The following is a 26,154-nucleotide window of genomic DNA, read 5'->3' as shown; positions in this document are numbered from 1 at the left end:
TGCCTATTATCTCAGCGTCTGGCACAGTGTTTGGACAGATGTGAGTTTCCGAATAAACTTTTAATTCCAATTGATTTGGTTCTTTTGTTGTTCATTTAGTTTTCTGTTAACATTTTAGAACATTTTGAATTAGGGGAGTGAAGAACAAGTAGTGTGTTTCTGTAAATTATAACAAGCTTTTATTATAAGATTAAAATCCCATTTTGAGTTCTGAGTTAGAACTGCTAGTTTTTAAATGTTTTTGCTAAAGTGGCAAGCAATTACATTTGGGTTTCAGATACCCTTCAGTGCATTGCGGAGATGCTGCAGATCACCAAGCAAGCCATGGGATTAGATGTACCTATAATAGAGAAAAAGCTTGAGAGGTAAGTATACCACTTTGCACAGAGTGTCTTTATTCTACAGAGAAAATAAAGTTTTACTTCTTTTAAAGTCTCTGCAAAAAGGAGAGAAATCACATTATGATACTGTGTTGATTAATTTAGAGGGGGAAGGATATCTTTGTGGATCAAAAAGTAGTAATTTTATTATTGTTATTGTTGTTAAAACAAGTGATATGTTATAAAACTCCTGAGAGGGAGCATTCAAATTTAAATAACGTTTTAGAGAAAATAACCAGCCAGTATATTTTAAACACTAGGTTAATTTGGGAAAAGAAAGCCTATAAACAAATTATATTTTAAATTTGTGGTTTTTCCATCTAATGAGCAGGTTTTAAGTTCCAAATTCCACTAGAAAGGAGGACCATCTGGTCATCTAGATAAAAATTTTCAGTCTTCTGTTAGAAATAATTATTTCAGTAGCTTTTTAAAAAAGCAGTACTGTATTTAATAACTCTTTAACATAATTTTTATGAAATATTCTCATGACCAGTGATCCTGTATGACCAAGTGTTGAACTCGTGTACTGAGATGTGCTGTAAATAGGACTGCCTTTTTTCTCATTTTTAGCAACCAGGAGGGCTGGCTAAGGAGAAAACACAGATTGTTTATGTTAAATGTCCCAAGTTTTCTCAAATAAATTCAGATAACCCACGGGAAGCATAAGGAAATGGAGCTCTTTCCCCTCTTCTCTGCCTGAATTCAACCTAAGTGCAATGTGTGTAGATCAGCTTTAGTTAAAATGCTGTAAATATCCATTTATAGTCAGTGTCTCCTTTGCTGGTGGTTTAGATCATGGATGTAGTAGATCTGTGCTCCCCCAGATTGTAGTGAGTCACCACATATGGCTGTTTTGAAATGTGAATAGTTCGAATTTTGGGGTGTGAGGTTTTTGGGGAAAGATTCTCAGAATAATGCAAAAACAGAGGTTGAGGCTACCATTAGGCTTCCCTGCCTCCTCCCCGGCCTCCTCTCCTCTCTGAATGCCAGGGAGAACAGTTGAAGGAAGCGTGCCATCACACGTGATGATTTGTAAAGACAAAAGGTCTGGTCCAAGAGAACAGAACTCATCTAATTACTATGAAGAGCTTCAGGAGGTGGGATAGAGACTGGAGGTAGTGTTCCTCCAGGGTGGTTCTTCAGTACCCCGTGTGTCCGGCTTGAGAGAGAAGACCGCTCACTCGGGAGATGTCTGTGGCCTGCTTGCTGGACCTGGGGTTAAAGTCACATAGCGTGCCACCTCTTCCCTCTCAGTGCCTGCAGGTGACTCATCCGTGTCACTTAACAAAGGCTTCTGCCCTTTTATGAAATATATGTATTTTATGAAATATAAAATACTTCATTTGTTGTTTCAAAGACTTTAAGTTTGAGAAAGATGAAGATACCTGATTAATCATCTCTTTAATACTAATTATGTGTTGAAATGACAAATTTTTGTATATAAAATTGTATTTAGCCCACATATTTGTATTGGACATTAATGCTGTAGCATCAAGTCAAAGAAGTTATTCAGATTTGTCATTAAGCAGTATGCTACTTTTAAGGAATTGAGGCCAACTTGAGTTTTCACTTACATTAATAATCGGAACTGTCATATGGATTCCATGGGAAATTAACTTTTTTCTTTTCTAATCTGTAGGAAGAGCAGTAAACCTCATGAAGACATCATTGGCATCAGATCTCAAAACCAAGGCTCTTTGGCCCAGGGAAAAAAATTTTTAATGAGCAAATTTTCATCTCTAAATCAAAAAGTGAAACAGACCAAATCCAATGTAAACATTGGCAATCTGCGAAAGCTAGGGAACTTCACAAAACCTGAAATGAAAGTTAACTTTCTAAAACCAAACTTAAAAGTAAATCTTTGGAAATCAGATAGTAGTCTTGAAACCATGGAAAACACAAGTGTGATGGATAATAAAGCCCAGGCAGAGTCAGAAGGGGAAATCTCTTCAGATAATGACTCGTATCACTCTGATGAATTTCTTACAAATTCCAAGTCTGATGAAGACAGGCAGCTAACTAACTCTTCAGAGAATGTAGGGCCAATAGACTATGTTCTTCCTAGTTGTGGTATTATTGCTTCGGCACCTCGGTTAGGCAGTCGATCCCAGTCTATTAGCAGCACTGATATCAGCATTCATGTTCCTTCAGAGGTTACTATTGCTCATGAGAGTGGGCTTGGAAAAGGCCACGAGTCTTCTTTGAAGAAAAGTCCTTCTGCTGACAACATACACACATTGACTGGATTTGCTAAGCCTGTGGATATTTACTGCCACAGATTTGTTCAAGATGCACAAAACAAAATGACCCAGCCATCAGAAACCAGCTCTGTTTCTCAGCAGGCTAGTGAGGAAGGAAATCAAATGACCAATCAAGTTTCTAGCGAAGAAACTCAGTTTGAATCGACGGAACAGCTACCGTCTCGACCTTCTCAATTAGACGTGTCTTTTTCTGCATCAGGCCCACAGTTTTTGTCAGTTGAACCAGTGCATTCAGTTGTATCTCAAAAGACCCCCGGCTCTGAATGTGGCACGCTTGAACTTGAGAGAGGGCTTCATGTAACTCCTTCTCCTTCAGAGAGCTGTAGCAGCAGAGCAGTCTCTCCTTTTGCAAAGATTCGAAGTTCTATGGTCCAGGTTGCTAACATTACCCAGGCTGGGTTAACCCAGGGGATAAACTTTGCAGTGGCAAAGGTTCAGAAGAGCCCTGCAGATCCTGAAGTAGTTAATGAAGTCCAGCAAAATGAACTTAAAAATATGTTTACACAATGCCAGACACGAATAATTCAGATTTAGTCACGTAGAATCCTGTGGCTTTTATTTAACCCCCTCAAAAAAAGGTGTCACAGAGCGTGTACTATATGTGCATCTAGGGATCACAAATTCTAATTACGTTAATTTGGAAAGGTTTAAAAGACTGAACCTGAGCAGATTTCCAAATTTGAGAGCTAGGACAATGGAAGTGCATCATCCTAGAATAGGACCTAAGTAGCTTATACACTACAGAGCAGTTTGTCTCTTCACAAGTAATTCAGGAATAGATTACTTTGGGACATAATAATATGAAACCTTTTGGAGTGGGGTGGGTGGGTAGAATGTATGAAGTAGACTCAAAGGGTGGACACGATCCTTTTAGATGAGTAGCATTGTTCATAATTGTTACTGTTCTGTCAGCTCATTTCTGTGTGTTAACCTCTACAAGTTAAATTCTTAGTTTAGTGACTCTTAAGTGTTACTAGTATGGAGACACATTTTAATGTAAAAACTTGGTTTAATTTTTGATGGCTTAACCATTCCCTATAGAGTTAGGGCTAATGGCACTGGAATCAAGGAATGTATGCCCATTTGATCCTAATTTTCCCCACATTCTACTTAAATTTTAAATATTCCTACCCTGTACACCCCAAAGTCTAAGAGCATTAAGACCTGTCTGCCATGAAACCTGAGATATCAGATGTGATTACCAGCACCTATTAATTTTGTTCTCTCTTCAGAAATGTTAAAAATATACACATTGGATACTAGTAAAGCTTGAAAGAAGTTTTCAAGTTGTAACTTTTTGCAAGGTGCAGTCCATAATGTCTTGTATAGGCTCTCAAAACTGCTGAAAATTTTAGCCTGAAGCACGACTGTAATGTCGACCACGTGGAACCAGGGCCTCGTCTGTAAGCCCATACAGTAAGAAAGTTGCACATCTTATTCCAAACAAGTATTGGTTTGTCTGGTATCTTTAGAGCCTTACTCTGTTGAAGTGATTGTCAGCTAAACATTATGTCTGTTGTAACTTTGATAAGTATTTCCACTTTTGTTATTTATTAGTGGTATCTTTTTTTGAAGTGTCAGATGTGACTATTTAAAATAAAATGTCATTATAATTTAAAGTGACGATGTGTATGAGAATTCCTTGAATAACATTTTGAAGATTAGGATTTAAGTCAGACTGAAGAATTCAGAAGCAGAGGTTAGTATGTTAGCCATAACTGAAACTCTTGGTCCCAGCCTTTCCAAATATTTCATTCTTAAAGTGTTATCATGATTTTAAAAACTAAACATCAAAACTGAACATGTACTCTTACCATCTTTTCTTGAAACGATTAAGGTGTCCTACAACATGAGAGAAAATAAGGTCAGGTGATAAAAATGTATTTTAAGCTCCAAGGAAATTAATTCCACAGAGATTTTTGAAAACTAAAATTAAGAAGGTGATGTTTAAATCCAATGAGGGTAATATAGATGCCTGTTCATTTTCCCAGTGCTTCAAATCGGGTTACTATTGCATTAGATCAACAAATTGCCCCATGGAGAAAAGGACTTATGAAACCCAGAGTACCAATCTCTTACCTGAGTGGGCCCTCAGAGGGGGACACCATGCTGTATCATCTCATACTGAAGTTTCATCTCTGGTAATTTTCCACACAGATCACATGGGGTGAGTCTCATAATTCATGAAAAACAGCCCAAAGTACTAGTAATTTGGTAAGTTTTATTTATTTGAAAGAGGGTTTTCCTTTCAAGGGAACTTTTCTGTAAGACCAGGCAAATTCTGTACTTCTCTTTGGTAAATTACAATCCACATTGGCACAGTAAACGCACAGGAACTAACCTACTCTGTTGAAGTTTATTCTCACAAATCCAGCTGAGCCTTTGTTTTATTTCTAAAAGTTTAAGGAAAGTCTAGTCTACCAGTTATAAAAATGAAAACCAGTTAGAATTCTAAGTATAAACAGATTATTTACATTAGTTTATAAAAATAGATTTGAGTTTAGGAAAAGTTAAAGAACTAATAATTTCCACTTCAGTTCATGAGGCATAGTAGATTGCTCCATTTTCAAGGCTGACCCTGTTTTCTCAGTTCAGGCTCCGGGGCTAGGGGAATGCCAAATTTAACTAATCATTTAACTGATCTCTAATGTTCCTACATTACTAAAGAAACTAATTTTTATATGTAACCAGTGGTAGTGTAACAAAGTAATGTTCTAACCTTTCCAAAGATTCTCGATGCCACAATTATACTACTATGCTGTATCAATTTGCATTCTAGCTATGGATAATATTTTTGTTCCTTTAAAAATTTGTTAAAACTGTAATTTGGTGATAACCTACCTACATACAGTTTTATCAGGGCATTCCTGGACTAGCAGATAATGTTAGCTGAACTAATGGATAAACATATAAGAAGTTCAAAATGCAAGGTAATCATCAAAGCAACTAAATGACATTTATTAGGAAAAGAATAAAAACCAATTTTTTTTCTGAAGAAGGCATTTTTTTTAAGTTAAATTATTTTGTTCTCTTCCTCTTTGGGCAAAACAACTTCACAGGGCAGGCAGCATTCCCTTTAAGTGAGTCCCATAAACAGTGGTTCCCAAATGCACTGGAGTAAAATGAGAAAAATAAGGACAATATAGTGCGTTTTTTTCCTTCCAAAATAGCTACATTTATTCCATTTAAAGGACTCTCTTGTTCTGAGACTGTTCTTTTATGGAAAAAAAAAAAGATAATACAGTGACTTCTTTCATTACTTGGCAAAATAAATTGGCAACTCTCAATCCCCCACAATTTTTGGAAATATTACTGGTCCATGAAACCCAAAAGTCTGGGAACCACTGCCATTTAAAGACTTGCTTTTCATGTTGTTAACAACTATTAAATAAATGGAAAAAAGGTGTGGTCCAGTGTCTGGGAAATGATACTACATATGTGATTAACAGCAAGTATGCTCCATTCCCCAAACTTGGACCACTATGCACATTCAGACCCACTGTTCATTGGAGAGACAAAAATCTGAAGTGAACAATTCCTTTGACTTTGGAATTGCAACAGTTTTCTTCAAATGATGTTCACATTTCTTATTTCAACAGAGTCTGGCCTATGACTTAGCTGAAGCTAAGGAAACTAAGGAAATGGTATATCAGCAACATTATCAATATTAAATTTTTAATATCAAATACATTTTTGTACATTGTTACTAATTTATATAATTATAAAACAAAATTCAAAAGCTCCATAAAATCAGTAAGGTAAAAGCCCTTACTGAATATTATATAAACTTTAGATGTTACCAGGCGTGATTTCAGGAAAAGTCATCAGTTTCTTTGATACAAATTATCTACAAAACAATGTGATATAAATGATATTTGGATTTTACAATAATGTGGCTAGAATTTGCCCATTACTCTTTATAGATGTCAGACCTTTAAAGTTCATTTCCATTGACACATTTCTGCTGTTGAAGCCTGGCTCTTCTTAAAGACTCCAGCTGCTTGGCTCTTAGCCATCGTTCTCTTGACAGCGTTGTCTGACCAGCACTGAGAGACAGAAACCTGGTTTGAAATACAGAAACAAATTACAGACTCTAGACCTAGAATAAAGCCTTTGGGGGGAAAAAAAAATTGGTTTAGTTTTTAAAAAAATGTTGTTGTGGGAGACAAGACCATCTGGTAGCTACCCAGCTCAACAGCCAAGTTAAGACTTCTACAGAGGAATCCTTTCAGAGTCAGATTTGGAGGGTGATTCCCTCTCTGAGTGGGGCGTCCCTGGTGGCTCACGTGGTAAAGAATCTGCCTGCAATGCACGAGACTGGGGTTCGATCCGTGGGTCAGGAAGATCCTCTGGAGAAGTGAATGGCTAGCCACTCCAGTATTCTTGACTGGAGAATTCCATGGATAGAGGAGCCTGGCAGGCTACAGTCCACAGGGTTGCAGAGAGTCAGATACAAATGCGTGACTAATACTTTCACTTTCTTCCCTTTGAGTGGAGAACAAGGAGCATGCCTTGTCCACTGAAGTGACTCTGGCCAAACGTAATTCCCCCTCCATGAGCCATTTCACAAGGGGGTTTTCAGAAGCGAACAGTTCATTTCTATTTTGTAAGTCTGCCTCAGTTATCCTAAATAAGGAGAGTTAGCCACAGGTCGCTGAAAAGGCAACGGTGGACGGGGACTGACTCACCGAGCTACGATGAGTAACTGGTGGAGATCGTCGGCAGTGATGCTCTGAGGATCGTTCTTGCGCATTTCCACAAAGTCGTCTTCAACTGCCTTTATCAAAAGAGTAAATCAACTTTAAAGTTATTCCTTATGAGGAAATGATATTTGCATTTTGTAGGGAAAAGGATTCTTCACCAAGCTAAAGACGGTCCTTGCCCAATGTGAAAATGAGGTCAGCCCTGCACCTTGGACAAATGAGGCAGTATGGGTAAAAGGACCAAAACCAAACTTTACACCTAAATTATACCACTGAGGGGAGTGCTGGAAACAGAATAACAAAACTCGACTCAGTTGAGGTCAGACAGACAGATGCAAACCAGCAATTCGCATAGCAAAACACGATGCCTTTAAATACAGGGAAGAGAGATGTCAGCAAAATTGGCCAAGTCAGGACCTCTGAAAACTCCCCCACCATTAAAGAGAACAAGAACACTGGTAAAAATGATCACAATCAGCTCCTTCAATACTAGAAATTAACCAGACCCCTGAAATAAACTGGGGAGCACTTTCTCCAAGAAAGACAAAAGAACATAGTGCTTTGAGGCATTTAAATTTGCCCTATTCCCTCCCCATCTCCAAGCAGCCGTGAAAACGGTCAGGCAACCACTGGAGGGGCTGGTGGGGCTGGAGTGTCAAAGCACCATGCCCAGAGAACTGTCATTACTTGACTGCCTGGTGGTTCCTCCCAAGAACACATTCGCAAGGCTGGCTTTTTTTTTTTTTAATTGAAGAATAATTGCTTTACTGTCTTGCTATCTTTATTTTACCTGACTGGGAGCTTGTTCAATGTGAACAGCTTGTCTCCCCCCACTCCACCCCCCACTGAATGTTTATCAGAAACAATCAGAAGCAATTATCGACCACCTCAGCTGCCCCAGACCCTGGACAGTAGATGGGGCAAACAGCAGGCTAATCTAAACCATTAAAAAGAAAATCTAGGAATGAAATGTCCATATATTCCCCTGACCACCAGGAATTTACACGGCCACACACAAGCCCAGGGCTGTGCACGTGCTCAGGAGATCTGAGCCTGAGCAGGCAGGCCGCACGCGCTCACTCCTCACAGCCCTGTCAGGAGATCTGAGCCTGAGCAGGCAGGCCGTACGCGCTCACTCCTCACAACCCTGTCAGGAGATCTGAGCCTGAGCAGGCAGGCGTACGCGCTCACTCCTCACAGCCCTGTCAGGAGATCTGAGCCTGAGCAGGCAGGCCGTACGCGCTCACTCCTCACAGCCCTGAGGCCCTGTGCGAGCAGAAGGCAAAGGCCAGGGCAGCGCTGTCAACTGCATGGCTCAGTGCCCAAGACTGGCCCCACCATGGACATAGGGTCCCCTGGCTTATAGTGGGAGACTACTTGCAAGCATCTAAGGAAATTAAATTTCTCTCCAATCACTGACCACTGAACTGAGGGAGACTTCTGTGTCCACATACAACTAAGAATACAGACTTAGAAATCAATTCAGAAAAGTCACTAAACAACAAACCCTAGGGCAGGGGAGAATCTGCCAGAGCAGAGGTGCCAGATTATATTATTTAAAGCACCAGGCTTCCAACACAAAAACTGGAAGATCTACAAAGAAACAAGAATGCCTGGCCCGCTTTGTGGGAAAAGAAGAAGTCCTTGAGGAAACCTAAACATTGGAGTTACTACACAAAGACCTTAACTCAGGTATTTTAAATATATTCAGAGAACTAAAGGGAAACAGTTCTTTAACTGAAAGCATGAGAATGATATAAAATAGAAAATATCAATAAAGAGAAATTACTTAAAACATATTCTGAAGTTGAAAAATACAGCTCAAATTAAAAATTCACTTGAAAGGCTCAACAGCAGAATTTAACTGGCAGAAGATTCAGAAAATCTGTAGACAGGCTGACCAAGATTATTGAACAGAACCTCAAAGACCCGTGGGACCCATCGAGTGTACCACACACACACCTGGGAATGCCAGGGAGGAGGGAGAAAGGGGCAGGAAGAAACTTAAATAATGGTCAGAGATGTACCAAATGTCTTGAAAACCTCCCCAAAGTATGCATTAATCTGCATATCCAAGAAACTCAATAAACTGCAAGCAGGGTAAACTCAGAGATCCACATCTAGACACATCACAGCCCAACTGTCAAGAGCCAGAGAGAATCCTGAAAGGACAAGAGAGAAATGACTCACTAATGTACAAAGAATCCTCTCACTGGAAACTCACTTCTTATCACAAAGTCCAAAAGGCAGCTGGAGGACTTACTCAAAGTGCTGACAGAACAAGCCTATGAACTAAGAATTTCACACCTAGCAAAATTAGTTCACTTTCAAAAATTAAGGAGAAATTAAGACATTCCCAGATAAGCAAAAACACAGAATTTGTCACAAGCAGATCTCCCTTACAGAATAACCCTGAGAAATATGAAAGTTCTCCAGGTTGAAGTGAAAGTAACTTGGATCCATGGGAAGATCACTGGTAAGGGTATCGACACAGGTAAATACAAAAGGCAGTACAAATGTCTTTAAAGACAACTGCATAAAGCAATACTCATAAATGTGTTGACAGACATACAATATAAGATGTAATCTGAATGATAATAAAGCACAAAGGAAGAAATGGAATTATGAAGGAGCAAAGCTTTTGCATACTATTATAAGTAAATCGGCATTAATCCTAAATTAATCCCAGATTATCATAATTAAGATGTTAATATAGCTCCCAAGGCAACTAACAAAAAAAAATTTGTGTCATAGAAGACAAAATTAAAAGTTGTACACTAGTAATATCTATTTCAAACAAAAGACATTAACAGAGGAACAAAAGACATTATGACATAGAAAACAAAAGCAAAATTACCTTATCAGTAATTACAGTAAATGTAAATTGATTATTCCAATTCAACACAGAGAAATCCTTTGTTTTAACCCAAACACACCTTGGTTATTTCATCAGAGATGCTATAATCCAGGAACCTCAAAAGGGTCAGATAGATGCGGAATTTATTCAGCACAGAGGGCAGCACTGCTGATAGAAGGCTGTTCATGTACTCCTCCATGTTTGGTGGCATTAGCTGTGGCTGTAAGTGGATCTGGCAGTCTGCCTAAAAAGAGAAACAGTACACAGTATTTTCCAAGTTCCTAAATTAATCTAAATTTTTAGGGGATGCTTCAGCTCTATCAGATCCCTGAGGGAAAATAGGAAATGTGATTTATTATTAGGGGGAGGTCACTTTTTAATATTAACTTATGTGAACTGTAACTACGCAGTGATAATTACCAAAGCTAGCCTTTTCTTGGTTACTTATGTTTCCCCAGTTATCAGTAAGCATATAGAAAGAGAGTGCATTTCTACAAAGTGGCTAATTAAAACGTTTTAGATGTTTCCTTCGTCATGGAATATACTGGATTTCTAGACACCACATAAAGCAAATCACACTTTCACCACAGAAGCTCACCACTGGGCCACCTCGTTCTCATTCACAGGCAGTCCTCAAACATCACGGGTGAGCACATTAGATGCGAGCAACTAGATGTCTTTCAAGCAACTGGGCATATTTCTCATCATTAAAAGACTCAGAAGTAAAGGTGCTCTTCCATGAACCACTCAAGTAACCAGGTTGATTAGAAACATTCTAAAGGGAACTCTCAAATATTTCTCACGAAAGATTCGCAGAAAACAGTGGAACAGAGGCAACAAGAACCAAGGTCTGGATGTTAATCAGGCAATTTACAGACAGCTTCTTCTCCCCACATGTGGGGGTTTCTGCCGCCAACAGCTTTCTTTCCTTGCCTATAATTTTCTAGATACTAGGTGTTCATCCCAGAGAACCAAAATATTCAATTTCCTCATTAATAATCAGCAGCCACAATTTTGAAACAAGCTAAGCTTATTGATAATATGCAGTGCCAAGAAACAAAGCAGAAGTCCCGATCTCTCTCCAATAACTGCCCTCCATTTCAAAATGACCCCTCGTACCGGCAGGAGCGATCTCCCCTCTGAAGTAATAAAAACATTAATGTTGCAGGGAAATTCCATCTGGTGGTAGCTGAAGTCGTAATCCACCTTCTGCCAAGTTATTAGGTTGCTCAGGGCAGTCACATTATGAACACCTACAAAAGCAAGAAAACAATTTTTCAGTCGCTTGATTTTAATTACTTAACCAAATTAGTTTTGCTGACACTGATAATAAGACATGAGATTTCTACTGCTTTAAAAAAGTATGAGAGGCACTGTCCAATTTTCTAAATGACCATTAACTAAGAGGGTTCACAGAAAGTATTTGTCAAGATAGATAAAACATATTTCTGGAGCCAAGATTCCCCACCTACCCACCCAAAATTTACTATCAAGCATATGGTGTGCAATTAGACAGAAAACAGTTTCCAAAAAAATAAGATTACTTTGTATGTGATGTGTTCACAGGGCTAAAATAATCTGGCAGGACCAAAATGGTTTTTATACAGAGATGAGGTTATTGAATTTTAATGAATTTATACTCATTTTTGCCTTAATTCTACCCCATCTAACACTGCTTTTTCTACCTTTACCTCTTGAACTGATTACTAGCAAAGTGTCTTCTGCATTCTCATTTGAGCACAGGTAAAGCAATCTGCTTTCTTATAACTTCATAACATGTTCCATAACATTTTAGTTCAAGCCATTTGATCTTCTAAATATTTTGATTCTTTGGGAAAGAAGTTTAATCACATTGGTTGGTAAAAAAAATGTTTTATTAGGTCTTTTCTACAAGTTTTCTTTTCAGATAATATAGGATTAAAGGCAAAGCCTCCTTCCTTGCAGCCTTTAAAAAGCTATATCACTTACCTGTATCATGGTACAATTTTCATACCATCATAAAACACAGCTGATGTACACAACTTATTTGTTTACCATATAAGCTTTAACTAAATTCACAGAGCAAGCCTTTATCTTAAATATCTGTGAAGTGTGAATCTGCCCTTGTTCACGGTTATATTTTTAGAAAACCATTACCCAGCCTGGCCTCACTGGGACTTAGAAACGGTGGGGAAACCTCGGTGCACACACCTGGTGTGTCCAGCTGCCCCTGCTCCAGGAGAGTCTCGTCAATTACAAGCGAAGTGTTGCTGGGCAGCTGCAGGAGCCCGCTGACCAAGCGATTGGCTGTATAGTCTTTGTGGGGAATGAACTTCAAGTGGTTCATGTTCTCTATAGTCATCTGTAGACGAAAAGACTGCAAAGAGAAATTTCCTAATTAGCAAGTTTCGCTCTTTTAAGAAAATATGTATTTGGAGTTAAACACTACCTTTTATATGGAGAGAAAGATCTTATCAATTTATAAGGGAGTAGGCTCATGGTTTCTGGAGCTCTCAGAAACAAAAATTTCTACATCCTCAGTAAGAATTTCTCTGATTCTATGAGCTGGTTTATTCTCAACTGTCCTGTTCCGTATTCCTGGAGAATAGTTTTTATTTTACTAGTGAACCAGAAACAAATCATAGACCACTGAGATATATATTGGTATATGTATCTCAAATATACAGAGGCTTAAAAAAAAAGATATCTCCAGAAGCTTGCTAAGACCCGTTTATGGGGTCCCATGAGGTCAAAATCCCGGATAAAGGATCCATTCAGTGTGCAAGAGAGACCAACGAATTTATGACAGCAGAGCATAAAAAGCTCACTGATGAGATCTCAGATTTCACACTTGCAACTCTTTTTGAAGAAAATACCACATGGACAGTTTTTTGTTCAGTATCAGAACATCCACAAAGAACATCCACAGTTATCTGAAAAGGCTGTTGACACAGTCCTTCCTTCGCCAACTACGTTTTCATCTGTGTGAGGCTAGCTTTCCTTCATATACTTCAGTCAAAACATCATGTTACGATAGACTGAATGCAGAAACAGATATGCCAATCCAGCTGTTTATTAATCCAGACATTACAGAGACTGGCAAAAATTTAAACAACGTCACTTTTATCACTGATTTTTTTTGTTTGGGAAAAATAGCTATTTTCACAATTTTACTTATGTTCATATATAATTGGTTTGTTTTCAATGACTATCTTAGTATGTTTTAATTTCTAAGATGGTAAATTGAGGATACAAACGACCCACACAAACCATTTCTCTCTGAGGCCTCAGTGATTTTTTAAGAGAGTAAAGTCAGTCATGAAGACCTACAAGACCTTTTAGAACTAACACCCAAAAAAGATGTCCTTTTCATTATAGGCGACTGGAATGCAAAAGTAGTAAGTCAAGAAACACCTGGAGTAACAGGCAAATTTGGCCTTGGAATACGGGATAAAGCAGGGCAAAGACTAATAAGAGTTCTGCCAAGAGAATGCATTGGTCATAACAAACACCCTCTTCCAACAACACAAGAGAAGACTCTATACAAGGACATCACCAGATGGTCAACACCGAAATCAGATTGATTATATTCTTTGCAGCCAAAGATGGAGAAGCTCTATACAGTCAGCAAAAACAAGACCAGGAGCTGACTGTGGCTCAGACCATGAACTCCTTATTGCCAAATTCAGACTGAAATTGAAGAAAGTAGGGAAAACCATGAGACCATTCAGGTATGACCTAAATCAAATTCCTTATGATTATACAGTGGAAGTGAGAAATAGATTTAAGGGCCTAGATCTGATAGACAGAGTGCCTGATGAACTATGGACTGAGGTTCGTGACACTGTACAGGAGACAGGGATCAAGACCATCCCCATGGAAAAGAAATGCCAAAAAAGTAAAATGGCTGTCTGGGGAGGACTTACAAATAGCTGTGAAAAGAAGAGAAGCAAAAAACCAAAGGAGAAAAGCAAAGATACAAACATCTGAATGCAGACTTCCAAAGAATAGCAAGAAGAGATAAGAAAGCCTTCTTCAGCAATCAATGCAAAGAAATAGAGGAAAACAACAGAATCCAAAGGAACATTTCATGCAAAGATGGGCTCGATAAAGGACACAAATGGTATGGACCTAACAGAAGCAGAAGATATTAAGATATGGCAAGAATACACAGAAGAACTGTACAAAAAAGATCTTCACGACCCAGATAATCACGATGGTGTGATCACTCACCTAGAGCCAGACATCCTGGAATGTGAAGTCAAGTGGGCCTTAGAAAGCATCACTATGAACAAAGCTGCTGGAGGTGATGGAATTCCAGATGAGCTCTTTCAAATCCTGAAAGATGATGCTGTGAAAGTGCTGCACTCAATATGCCAGCACATTTGGAAAACTCAGCAGTGGCCACAGGACTGGAAAAGGTCAGTTTTCATTCCAATCCCAAAGAAAGGCAATGCCAAAAAATGCTCAAACTACCGCACAATTGCACTCATCTCACACGCTAGTAAAGTCACGCTCAAAATTCTCCAAGCCAGGCTTCAGCAATACATGAACCGTGAACTTCCAGTTGTTCAAGCTGGTTTTAGAAAAGGCAGAGGAACCAGAGATCAAACTGCCAACATCCTCTGGATCATCGAAAAAGCAAGAGAGTTCCAGAAAAACATCTATTTCTGCTTTATTGACTATGCCAGAGCCTTTGACTGTGTGGATCACAATAAACTGTGGAAAATTCTCAAAGAGATGGGAACACCAGACCACCTGATCTGCCTCTTGAGAAATCTGTATGTAGGTCAGGAAGCAACAGTTAGAACTGGACATGGAACAACAGACTGGTTCCAAATAGGAAAAGGAGTATGTCAAGGCTGTGTATTGTCACCCTGCTTATTTAATTTATATGCAGAGTATATCATGAGAAACACTGGACTGGAAGAAGCACAAGGTGGAATCAAGATTGCCGGGAGAAATATCAATAACCTCAGATATGCAGATGACACCACCCTTATGGCAGAAAGTGAAGAGGTACTAAAAAGCTTCTTGATGAAGGTGAAAGTGGAGAGTGAAAAAGTTGGCTTAAACCTCAACATTCAGAAAATGAAGATCGTGGCATCAGGTCCCATCACTTCATGGGAAATAGATGGGGAAACAGTGTCAGACTTTATTTTTCTGGGCTCCAAAATCACTGTAGATGGTGACTGCAGCCATGAAATTAAAAGACGCTTACTCCTTGGAAGGAAAGTTATGACCAACCTAGATAGCAGATTCAAAAGCAGAGACATTACTTTGCCAACAAAGGTCCGTCTAGTCAAGGCTATGGTTTTTCCAGTGGTCATGTATGGATGTGAGAGTTGGACTGTGAAGAAAGCTGAGTGCCGAAGAATTGAAGCTTTTGAACTATGGTGTTGGAGAAGACTCTTGAGAGTCCCTTGGATTGCAAGGAGATCCAACCAGTCCATTCTGAAGGAGATCAGCCCTGGGATTTCTTTGGAAGAAATGATGCTAAAGCTGAAACTCCAGTACTTTGGCCACCTCATGAGAAGAGTTGACTCACTGGAAAAGACTCTGATGCTGGGAGGGATTAGGGGCAAGAGGAGAAGCAGACGACAGAGGATGAGATGGCTGGATGGCATCACTGACTCGATGGACATGAGTCTGAGTGAACTCGGGGAGTTGGTGATGGACAGGGAGGCCTGGCGTGCTGCGATTCATGGGGTCGCAAAGAGTCGGACACGACTGAGTGACTGATCTGATCTGATCTGAAAGTCAAGGACAGTGAGGAATGCTGGTCTACTTGGTCTATTGCTGTGTTTCTTAAGGGCCCAGAAGACACTGAATAAACTGGGTAAATGAATGATCAGTTAACACTGGATAAATGAATGATCTACTTCAATCTGTTAAATTTCCAAAGTAAGGTGTGATCAGCATTGCCAGGCACACAACTAATCAGAAGCTATTCCCCTAAGATCTTACCACCACACAAACACTTCATTCCAGATGCCCTGGCAAATAAAGGTAGCTTGACTTTCAAACAGGAATTACACTTGGGCAGCAGAGATAAAGTTATTTCCTCAACTAAAAAGAATTCTACTCCTACAATTTAGAGTTAATTGACATTTAAAATCTTAAGGCATACAAAGGATACCAAATAGTACAAACGAACTGGCATCAAAGGAGAGTACAATGTTAAAGGAATTACTACAGTTGTATTAACTGTTATTCAAAGAAATTCATGCTAAGGCAACAAAGGAAAAGTGAAATGTTTAAAGGTAAGTACATTTTAAATTTTGAAACTGGCAGGCTTTGTTTCCCCTTAATGAGATCTATTAAAATCTCAAAGTTAAATATTTGGGTTGAATGAAAGACCATTAGATGGACTTTTAAAGTGTGCTTAGGTTTATAACACGTGTTTATATTGATCTTACTGCTGGAACCAGATGTTGAATAATTCGATATAAGTGTTCCGTGAAGGTACTATTCCGTGGACAACCACTCAAGTTAACCGTAAATTTTCCTAGTGGAAGAACATCTCTTCTTGTGTATCTAAAAAAAAAAAAAAAAAGGGGTTTAAACCAATAAGACACTCAGGTGATTTCCTGATCTCCATCAAAAGGCAAACAAAGAAAAATTAGCTTAATACTGTCATTACAAATAAAGCAGATTGCTCTCATCAGCTTTTTTAAAAAACAGAAACAATAATGAAAATAACAGCCAATACTTAAATGCTGGTGTTGTTCTTCTACCCTGTGCCAGGTACTGTTCTAAGTACTTTATCACTTAATTCCCAAACACTCTGAGGTAGGTAATATTATTTTCATCTTACAGATTAGAGATATGAGGCGTTTAAATCGTACGCCGACACTCACACAGCCATGAAGTGGTAGGGCTGGACCTGAACACAGCCCATTCGGTCCCCGCATCCGCCCATTCCACCATTATGTACTACTGTCCCAACCCTGCCTGAGCAAAGGGTTATTAGCACAAACATGTCTACTACAGAGTTATTTAAACAGAGAAAAACTAGGGAAGCCTAACATTTAGGGGAAAGGTACAACTGTCTATAACGAAAGATACTGTACAGCCATTAAAAGGCTCAAGGAGAATTATGATGGGAGAATGTCTACTATTTATTAATGATAAAAGCAAGCTAATGATCTATTTAGAGTATAACTGAGACCACGTAGGGAGGTATACACACACAAACAGAAAGAGCTGACATCATCAGCTACCAAGGTCTGTTAACCGACACCATCTCTAAGTGGTGAGATTGCAGGCAGTTTCTGCTTTCTTCTTTATGCCCTTGGAGCTTACTGAAGGCACGCACATTACTTTGAAATCGGGAAACAAAGACCTATAGCGAGGTGAGAGGAAGAGGGGCTCACGTCCATGGACAAGTGAGGCCACCCAGCGGCCTCGCGGACTGTAGACACAGAGCCTCAGGAGGTATAAACAAGGGACTTACAGACTGCAAAAATGACAAGACAGCTTATTTTACTCATCAGCTAGGTTCCATGCCTAGTTTCAGCTCTTAAATTTAAGGAGATACAATCAAAATGCTACACGTGACCCTGAGAAAAGCTGAAAAAAGGAATATCTGAGATTAGGTGTAACAGCTGTTGCACTGAACAAATAAAAACCATCTGGGGATGAAGCCTAATGAACAAAACAAATTATCTCAGAAACCTTCCTCTTCTTTGTCCCTCTCAACAAAATACCCAACTCCCAGGAACACAGCACTTACACTGTAGAGATGAGATGTAATATAAGGTACTCAGCGGCCAAGCTGTCTCCCAGAAGGGCATGAGTGAGGAAGCCAAGCAGTTCTGCTCTGACTGGAGACAACTCGGACATGAAACCGGAAACAACTGGAGAGAGAAGGGCGACCAGATTGAGCAGACACGCCAGGCCCTCGCGTGCCTCTGGCTAAAAAGTAACTATGCAACAAAGCAGTGCACACCAGCAGACAACTGGACGGACTTCTAACACTGGCCCGTGAGTGATGCCAACTGTCAAAACAAGACAAGGGTATACCTTTTGGGAGGGGCCTCATTTTAATGAAGAGAATTAACACACAGGAAAACGGGCAAAGCGATGGTGACCGCTGGAGGAACTTTTCCTAACAGCTGAGCACCTGACCGACAGCGCCACAAAACGCAGCTCCCGCACGCCGGGTGAGTCTCTGGGCCACGAGGTGTCAGCACTTACACTTACAGGTCTTGCTCTCCTCTTTGTTAAGGCAAGCAGGCAGTAAGGGGTTGATGTGCTGCAGCTTCTGGGCCAGGACCACGTGGATTCTTGGCACTAAGGAGGCAGGAGGACTGTGCACCCTCTGTTCCTCAGCCATGTCCGTGCACTCCATCGGGTCCAGCAGCGAAGAGGCGTCCCTGCCGAGAGAAGACAGAGCTCGGTTCAGAGGCGGCAGCTGTACACACGAAAAAGTAACATCCGTGTCTGAAAATGAGATGGGAACTCAAGCCGAGGACAGTTCCACCTGCACTTCTCCTGAGAGAACAGAAAATGCTCCTCGTCTTCGTAAACTGTTACATGACAGATTTCAGGCTACCTACATATGTCACATTATGATAAAGGTATACGTATGTACACGTGTGTACCAAATATAACAAAGTGATCAAAAAGAACTTCACCAGTAAGAGGACACTGCACCTCCAGAAGTGATGCACTGAGAAGAATATATCACTTTGTAGTTTTCTGCCCCAAATGCATAGCTGGAATCTAATCACAATCTAATCTGATGTGACCTAATCTGTCACATCAGATAAACCCAAACGGACAGACGTCCTACAGAGTAACTGGTCTGTACTCTTCAGTGCAGCGAGTCTGCTCTGCCATGTAAGGACACAGCAAGAAGACAGCCATCTACAAGCCAGGAAATGGGCCCTCACTAAATGCTGGTGTCTCAACCTTGGTGCCTCCGTACTATGAGAAATGAATTTTCTCAGTGTCAAGGAAAGTGTCAATACATTGAAGGACAGGGGGAAAAAAAAAAGAAAAGAGAAGTATCAAGGCCTTGAAGGACAACTAAGAGCTGGAGACTGCTGCAGGTTAATGCAGAGAGCGATCCTATGGATCCTGGACAGAGAAAAAGACTGCCAGAAAGAACAGCGCTGAGACACTTGGAGAAGTTTGGCGTGGCCTACGGTTACTGCACTGTGTATTCACGCAAATTCCCAAACTGTGTAGCTATACTCTGATTATATATGAAATATGGACACAGCAAGTATTTAGGATATGAATACACAACTTACTCTCAAGTGTTTGCAAAAACTACACATGTATAAAAATGTATGTATATAAAAATAAGCACAAATGAATGACAAAACAGACGGAGCTGAAGTGTTAACAACCTGTAAATCTGAATGAAGCGAAAAGGGAGTTCTTTATATAACCATCCTCCAACTTTTCTCAAAGTTTGAAATTATTTCAAAATAGACTCACCTTTCATCATTATTCAGTATACTTAGCACAGGATCCACAGAGAGTATGCCATATAACTCAAGAACATCATTTACTTTAAAACAATCCCAGTCTTCATAGACCTAACAAGAGGCCACACAAAATCACAGTTAGGACTCAATGGCATCAAAAAAGCATAAGATATTAGCCTTGAAGTAATAATAATCACAAAATGAACCTTACAGCATCTCCTTTATCTGATAAATGGAGACCAAGGGAGGTAAGGCTCTTACCTGAAGCCATTTTGCTGGTTAGCAAATACCAACTAAAACACAGGACTCCTGACCAATGTCTGTTTTCCCACTACTTCAGAGAAAAGCTTTTCCCAAAGGATGAACTAAAACCAGAAACATGAGTTATCTCAAAATCTATTAACTCCATTGAGAGATGGGGGAAACTGAGTATTATTAACTTTGGACTTATTCACAAGCTATGCAGTATTAGGAGGACTGACACAGACTTCAAATGGCCATGAGGCTTCTCACGATAAAGAGCCAAACCTCCAAAGCCGTCTATCAAGATGGACATTAGAAACTGTCACAGCTGCTTACTGGGGAGACCTAAGAGAAGCACTGAAGGAAAAATGGGCTAATTCTAGTTCCTGTGCTACATAGCTGAAGTGCCATTTAACTTAAAACCATAACAACTAAGAATGGAAATTCTCACTGATCGTTTCTGAAACTTCTATCACTTGTTCTCTGCTCACGATTAAAAAACCAGAATGAGCAAAATAGGGGAACAAACTGTTAACAGATTTTCTTCTACCTTATTTTAAATCTAATTGATAAGAAAAGAAAGAATGGTGAAAATAAAGCAGAAATTAGTAACTTAGAAATGATACAGGAAGAATATAGATATCAATTTAAATTCTGTTTCACCTCTATTTGAAATATTCATTTTTTAAAAAATAAAGACAATGCTGTGGTAGATAAAATGCCCCCTCCCCGCCATACACATATCCACATCTCACTGGAATCCTTGAATATGTTACCTTACATGTAAAAGGGACTTATATAAATTAAAGGACCTTAAGATGGGGAGATTACTCTGGACTGCATGAGTGGGCTCGATCTATAATTACTCATGTCCTTAAAATTAGAGAACCTGTCCTACCTATGGCCAGAGGGAGATAAGACCATGAAAAAATGGTCAGAGGGCTGTATTACTGCTGCCCTGGAAGATGGAGGAAGGGGTCACAAGCCTCTGGAAGCTGGAAAAGGCTAGAAGAGAGATTGCCCCCTGGAGTCTTCAGAGAGGAACCAGTCTTGCAGCCACTTTCATTTTATCCCCAGTGAGATTCACATTGGACTTCTGGCCTAAAGCCTCTAAGATGATAAATTTTGTTATTTTAAGCCACCTAAATTTGTAGCAATTTGTTACAGCAGCAAGAGAAAACTCGCTAACACAAATGCTAAGACTTTTCTGTTTTAATTTCTGAGACACTTAGCACATCTTTGTCAGCATCAGACCCGTCAAAGACTTTCTTACCTTCACGAGACATGCAGGACCCTTCTCTCCTGGCAATGGAAAATTCAGATCAAAAGGAGAAGAGAGGTTTAGGGAGCTCAGCTGTTGTCCAGAAGAAGCTTCAGTTTCTAAACGTTTTGGCTCGCCACACCATTGAAGACCACCAACATTCCCTAAATTCAAAGGGACAGCATTGCACATCGTCATTTTAAAGGCTTCCTGGAGATAAAGAACATTCCTAAACAGCCTTTTGCATTTGACTGAAATGATATATTTCTGAGCTTGCAAACTTCAAGTTGTTCCTATTTTAAAGGAAGTAACACACACTAGAAGCCACCTATAAAGGGAACAAAGATTACATAGATCTGGAAGTGTGATCACCTTCCCCTACAATAAAACAGCAACAGATTCCCGCCCCTCCCCACTATCAAATCTCCTAGATGTAACTTTAAAAGTTAATATTTAATAGGGTTATTTAACATCTTTGACCCAATGAGTATATGGGTCTACAGACAATAAAAACACTTTGGTAGAATATAGTTCTTTCTACTTACTAAGCAGAATAAAACCACATAGCAATAAACTTATTTACTGAACAACTACTAACTTCCACTATGTACCAGGAATTAGACTAATTGTTGGGGCTACAAAGATCATTTAAAGATAGCCTGTAACCCTAAAGTAGTTACAATTTAGGACTGATAACTAGTTAGAATTAAAATATAGCTTGCCATACCACACTACACTGCTCAGCCATCAAAAGAATAAACTACTGATATAAACAATAACTTGGACAGAAAGGAAATTATGCCAAATGACAAAAGCTAATCTATAAGGTCTATATACTGTATCATTCCATTTATGTAACATTCATAAATGACAAAATTTAGGGATGAAGAACAAATTAGTCATTGCCAGAGGGGAGGCAGAGAGGCAGGAGAGGTAGATGTGATTCTAAAAGGGCAACAGAAGAGATCCAGGAAATGAACTGTTCTGTATTCTGACTGTGGTCGTGGTCACATGAATCTACATATGTGATCAAACGGCACAGACTAATGCACAAAAACAAGTGCATGTAAAAATGTGAATTTTGAGTGACGTCTATGGACCATATCAATATCCGTTTCCTGGTTATGACATTCTACTATAATTATGCAAGATGTTATAATTATATAAGATGCTGACCCACTTGAAACTGCATCAAGGATATATGGGGATCTCTCTGTATTATTTTTTTTTGGTAAGTGCATGTGAATCTACACTTATCTCCAAAACAGCTTAATATATACATATATAAACACAACACAGTCTGATAGATTGCCTAGAAACCAACAAACAAGGTTAAATGTTAGTCGCTCAGTTGTGTCCGACTCTTTATGACACCATGAACTATAGCCCTCAAGGCTCCTCTGTCCGTGGAATTCTCCTGGCAATAATACTGGAGTGGGTTGCCATTCCCTTCTCCAGGGGATCTTCCCAACCCAGGCATTGAACCCAGGTCTCCCATATTACAGGCAGATTCTTTACTGTTTGAAACACAAGGGAAGACACAAACAAGGTAAAACTTTACACAACTAATGCACTCAGATGTATGCAAAAGCCCCGAAGTATGACATGCAAACCAAAGGGGCAAGAAACAGAAAGAAGCATCAACAGCTTAAATGTCAAGAAAGAGAATTACCATGTGCCCTGGATTCTAATATGTATTTAGGTTACTGTTATGATGCACCATTAATTTGAATAAACATTTGGGGGTGAGTAGAGAAAAAGAAAGAATACTATTACATTTGCATATATTTGGTGTAAAACATTCCAATTTTAAAAATATGCCTTAGCTTAAAGAAATACAGTAATATGAACTTATAAAGTAGAATAATATATGGTTAAATGAAACTCAGTAATAAATCTTTGTTTACCATTGATTGCTATATTTGCTCTCTTAACCCACTCTTCAGATTAAATTAATTCATTTGTTTTACTTCCTCTGCCTTTAAGAAGTGACAGGACATAAAAGGAGAAATAAAGACAAACTTATTTACCTGCCATATGAAGGAATTCACTGCTCATAAAAACTGTGATTGGCAAATCAATAATGATATATACCAATTTTGAAATTCTCTTAGAAAATTTCAACTTTTGGCTTCCTTGTATAATCAGAATTACTTGCGTTTTAATTATATTTCAATACATAAACTACTACAAACCTACTTTAAATAGAACAAACAGAACTGTGACTATTCTAAGGGTTACTTGCTTTAAAGTTTAGGAATAAGTAATCCAGCGTACCAAAACTTCACGTTTTTCCTCCAATGTGCTTAGTCTTACTAAATTAGAGCATCATTATCCCAAAAAGAAAATAAGAAAGGATGTTTTCAGATATAAATAAGTCATTTTTAGAGTAGAGTACTATGCTTTTGTATTACTTAAAGGCCGAGATGAAAAATAAACATGAAGAAACACAAAAGCCCTTTCCTAGCTTCCCAACTTGAGACCCTTCACACCTGCCAGCAGAGCAGCCCCTTCCGAGTGACGCCTAACCGCTCAGTTACGAAGCGCAGGCTGACCAGAGCACGACTGTTACAACTCTCAGAACTGCCTATGATTCTGGTAAACCTGAAAGCACAGCTGTCCAATCACTGCCAGCCCCTAAATCTACAGCTGCTTAGAGAACTATGAATTCTGAATATGAATCCACTGCGAGAGAGCAGAAGTCTCCAGAACGCGGGATGGCACACGCTACCTGCTTGTCTGGCGCCCATATGCTGGTCTTTCTGTTTATTGGGCTGCAGATCCATATCTTCGTCATCTTCATAGCTTCTCTTGTGACGGCTGGGGGTGTAAGACGTTGAAGGGCTGACTCGAGCTTGGTTGGCATTAACATAGGCGTTAAATGAAGGGTTAAGGAAAGATTTGCATGAACCGGGGAATATCCTAAAATTATGCTACCTCTATGACTAATAAAAGACTACTACTTTGGTAGCTTGGTTAAAATAAAGATTTTTTTTTTAAAAGACGACTGATGTATACAAAAAATAAGCTACAAAGATATATTGCATAGCACAACAAATTAATACGAAGTAAAATCTACCAAAATTTTTGAATCATTATGTTGTACCTGAAATTAATACACTATTGTAAACCAACTACACCTCAATATATTAAAAAAATAAAAAAAGAAACAAGGATAAAAAAATTATTTTTTCCAGCTAACTTCATTGATGTAAAAAGACTAAGCTTAAAAAAAAAAATCAATATGAATTGTGGTTTCTTCAATTAAGAAAATTATCAGGAAGCATTCAACACATGAGAAGGTTCAGATAAAGGATATTTCTTTTACCCACATAGATTCTCCAGGCACTGGAACACAATAGAATGTCTGTCTCTCCAAAGTAGTAGTTCGTGGAGAGTTTAAATCAACTTCTTGCTGAGGCTGTGATGTTCACAAAATTTATTAAAAAACTTTAAAAAATTAGCAACTGTGTTTTCAGGTTGTTTATAAAATCACAGTAAATACTTCATACTGAGTTAATTAACAAGCGACTACTAAATCTAAACTATCATTTTTGAAATGAAAACTGCCTAAAATCACTTCAGACGCAATCATCAATACAGCATGTACAGCCTGAGACGGTATATATAAGCACGGTGGGTTTTGTTTCTTTCTTTCTTTCCTTCCAGGGCCAAAGTCCCCTTTTCCTGGTACAGTGCTCTTACGACTCTTCAGCAACACAGCACCACCTCTTGCTCAGTGTGTCCGACTCTGTGACCCCATGGACCGTAGCCTGCCAGGCTCCTCTGTCCATGGGAATTCTCCAGGCAAGAATACTGGAGTGGGTTGCCATGCTCTCCTCCAGGGGATCTTCCCAACCTAAGGATCGAATGCAGGTCTCCTGCACTGCAAGTGGATTCTTTACTGTCTGAGCCACCAGGGAAGCCCAATTAATACTGCACCTTCCTTCAAATCCAAAATACACAATACCCTAGGTTACAAAATTAAATCCCTAAACACACTATTTTGTTAAATTTTTTTCAAAGACAACACTCATGGTAATCCCACTGTCTCTCTCACAGGAATGCTATCAACATTAGCCTATCAAATAGGAATTTAATGATATACTTCTTATGAGGTTGCTCTGAGATGAGATTTAAAAATCAGGTATTGTTCATTACAAAAGGCATATTCTCTGTTTCAAATCTACTTAGAAAGTCTTAAGTATAGATAGGTAGAGGACCCAAGATGTAATATTAAAAAGAAATTATTTCAAGATACTCATATTACTTTTTTTTTATGTGTGCATTTAATTATTTTTTTATTTTTTTTAAATTTTATTTTATTTTTAAACTTTACATAATTGTTCATATTACTTTTTTTCTTTCTTTTTTTTCTTCATATTACTTTTATAGTACAAAAAAAATTCCCTTACAAGTAAACAAAATCTATATTCTATCTTATAAGAGAAAAACAGAAAAGAAAGAAAGAATTCCAGAGACATCAACTGAATCTGAGATGGTATGTGTAAGCAAAGTGGCTTTTCTTTCTTTCTTTCTTTCCAGGGCCAAAGTCCCCTTTTCCTGGTATGGTGTTCTTACTTATGACTCTTCAGAAACACAGCACAAGCTCTTTGCCTTTGGGAATATTACAGATGGACACCCTCATCTATTTTATTTTCCCATTTCTAGATGTTGAGATTACTGAGTTAGAGAGACACTGCATTATTGTGTCCTAGAAGAAAACTTCTGTATTAATTTATCAGCCTAATATAACTTAGGGCTCCATAAACAGGAATGCAGGAAACATTTATAAAGCTGATTCATTAGACTCAGCACAACAATGTATTACTATGTCATGGAAACACCCTTAAAAGAAAAAAAGACACTGGGAGACCTGGAGGTCATCAAAAGATTAAACAAATTCATCTTTCACGAGTCCATTACTCTAAGTAAGTGTAGGAAGTTATATTTCTTTCTCTACAGAAACTTTCCTAATTAGGGCCATTCTTCCATACAGATCAGCCTGCTGAGCTAGAGTATTTATTTCA

General features: G+C 38.9%; 2 protein-coding genes across 4 annotated transcripts in view; one reads left to right on the top strand and one right to left on the bottom strand.

Annotated features, from left to right (window-relative positions):
- The window catches only part of INPP5F (inositol polyphosphate-5-phosphatase F), a 94,048-nt gene extending 89,784 nt beyond the window's left edge, over positions 1-4,264 (top strand). Inside the window, exons 19-20 of the mRNA XM_027529099.1 lie at positions 278-365; positions 2,020-4,264. Of these exons, the coding sequence (XP_027384900.1) occupies positions 278-365; positions 2,020-3,175 (1,244 nt within the window). The 3' untranslated portion in view covers positions 3,176-4,264. The remainder of the gene's footprint in view (positions 1-277; positions 366-2,019) is intronic.
- Positions 4,265-4,842: 578 nt separating this feature from the next.
- Positions 4,843-26,154, bottom strand: part of MCMBP (minichromosome maintenance complex binding protein) — a 39,448-nt gene continuing 18,136 nt past the window's right edge. The window contains exons 5-16 of one of the 3 annotated variants that reach the window (XM_027529102.1): positions 24,444-24,545; positions 23,856-24,000; positions 21,137-21,288; positions 19,631-19,731; positions 18,380-18,558; positions 17,916-18,039; positions 16,600-16,717; positions 12,392-12,557; positions 11,321-11,454; positions 10,281-10,445; positions 7,330-7,418; positions 4,843-6,702 (exon numbers count right to left, since the gene is read on the bottom strand). In XM_027529102.1, coding sequence (XP_027384903.1) covers positions 6,576-6,702; positions 7,330-7,418; positions 10,281-10,445; positions 11,321-11,454; positions 12,392-12,557; positions 16,600-16,717; positions 17,916-18,039; positions 18,380-18,558; positions 19,631-19,731; positions 21,137-21,288; positions 23,856-24,000; positions 24,444-24,545 — 1,602 coding nt within the window. In that variant the 3' untranslated portion in view covers positions 4,843-6,575. The remainder of the gene's footprint in view (positions 6,703-7,329; positions 7,419-10,280; positions 10,446-11,320; positions 11,455-12,391; positions 12,558-16,599; positions 16,718-17,915; positions 18,040-18,379; positions 18,559-19,630; positions 19,732-21,136; positions 21,289-23,855; positions 24,001-24,443; positions 24,546-26,154) is intronic. The other 2 variants (XM_027529104.1, XM_027529103.1) reach the window with 2 other exon arrangements.

This window comes from Bos indicus x Bos taurus, chromosome 26, assembly GCF_003369695.1.
Source record: "Bos indicus x Bos taurus breed Angus x Brahman F1 hybrid chromosome 26, Bos_hybrid_MaternalHap_v2.0, whole genome shotgun sequence".
Classification (NCBI taxonomy): Eukaryota; Metazoa; Chordata; class Mammalia; order Artiodactyla; family Bovidae; genus Bos; species Bos indicus x Bos taurus.
The sequence above is the reverse complement of the archived record's forward strand: the minus strand, read 5'-3'. Positions and strand labels throughout refer to the sequence as shown.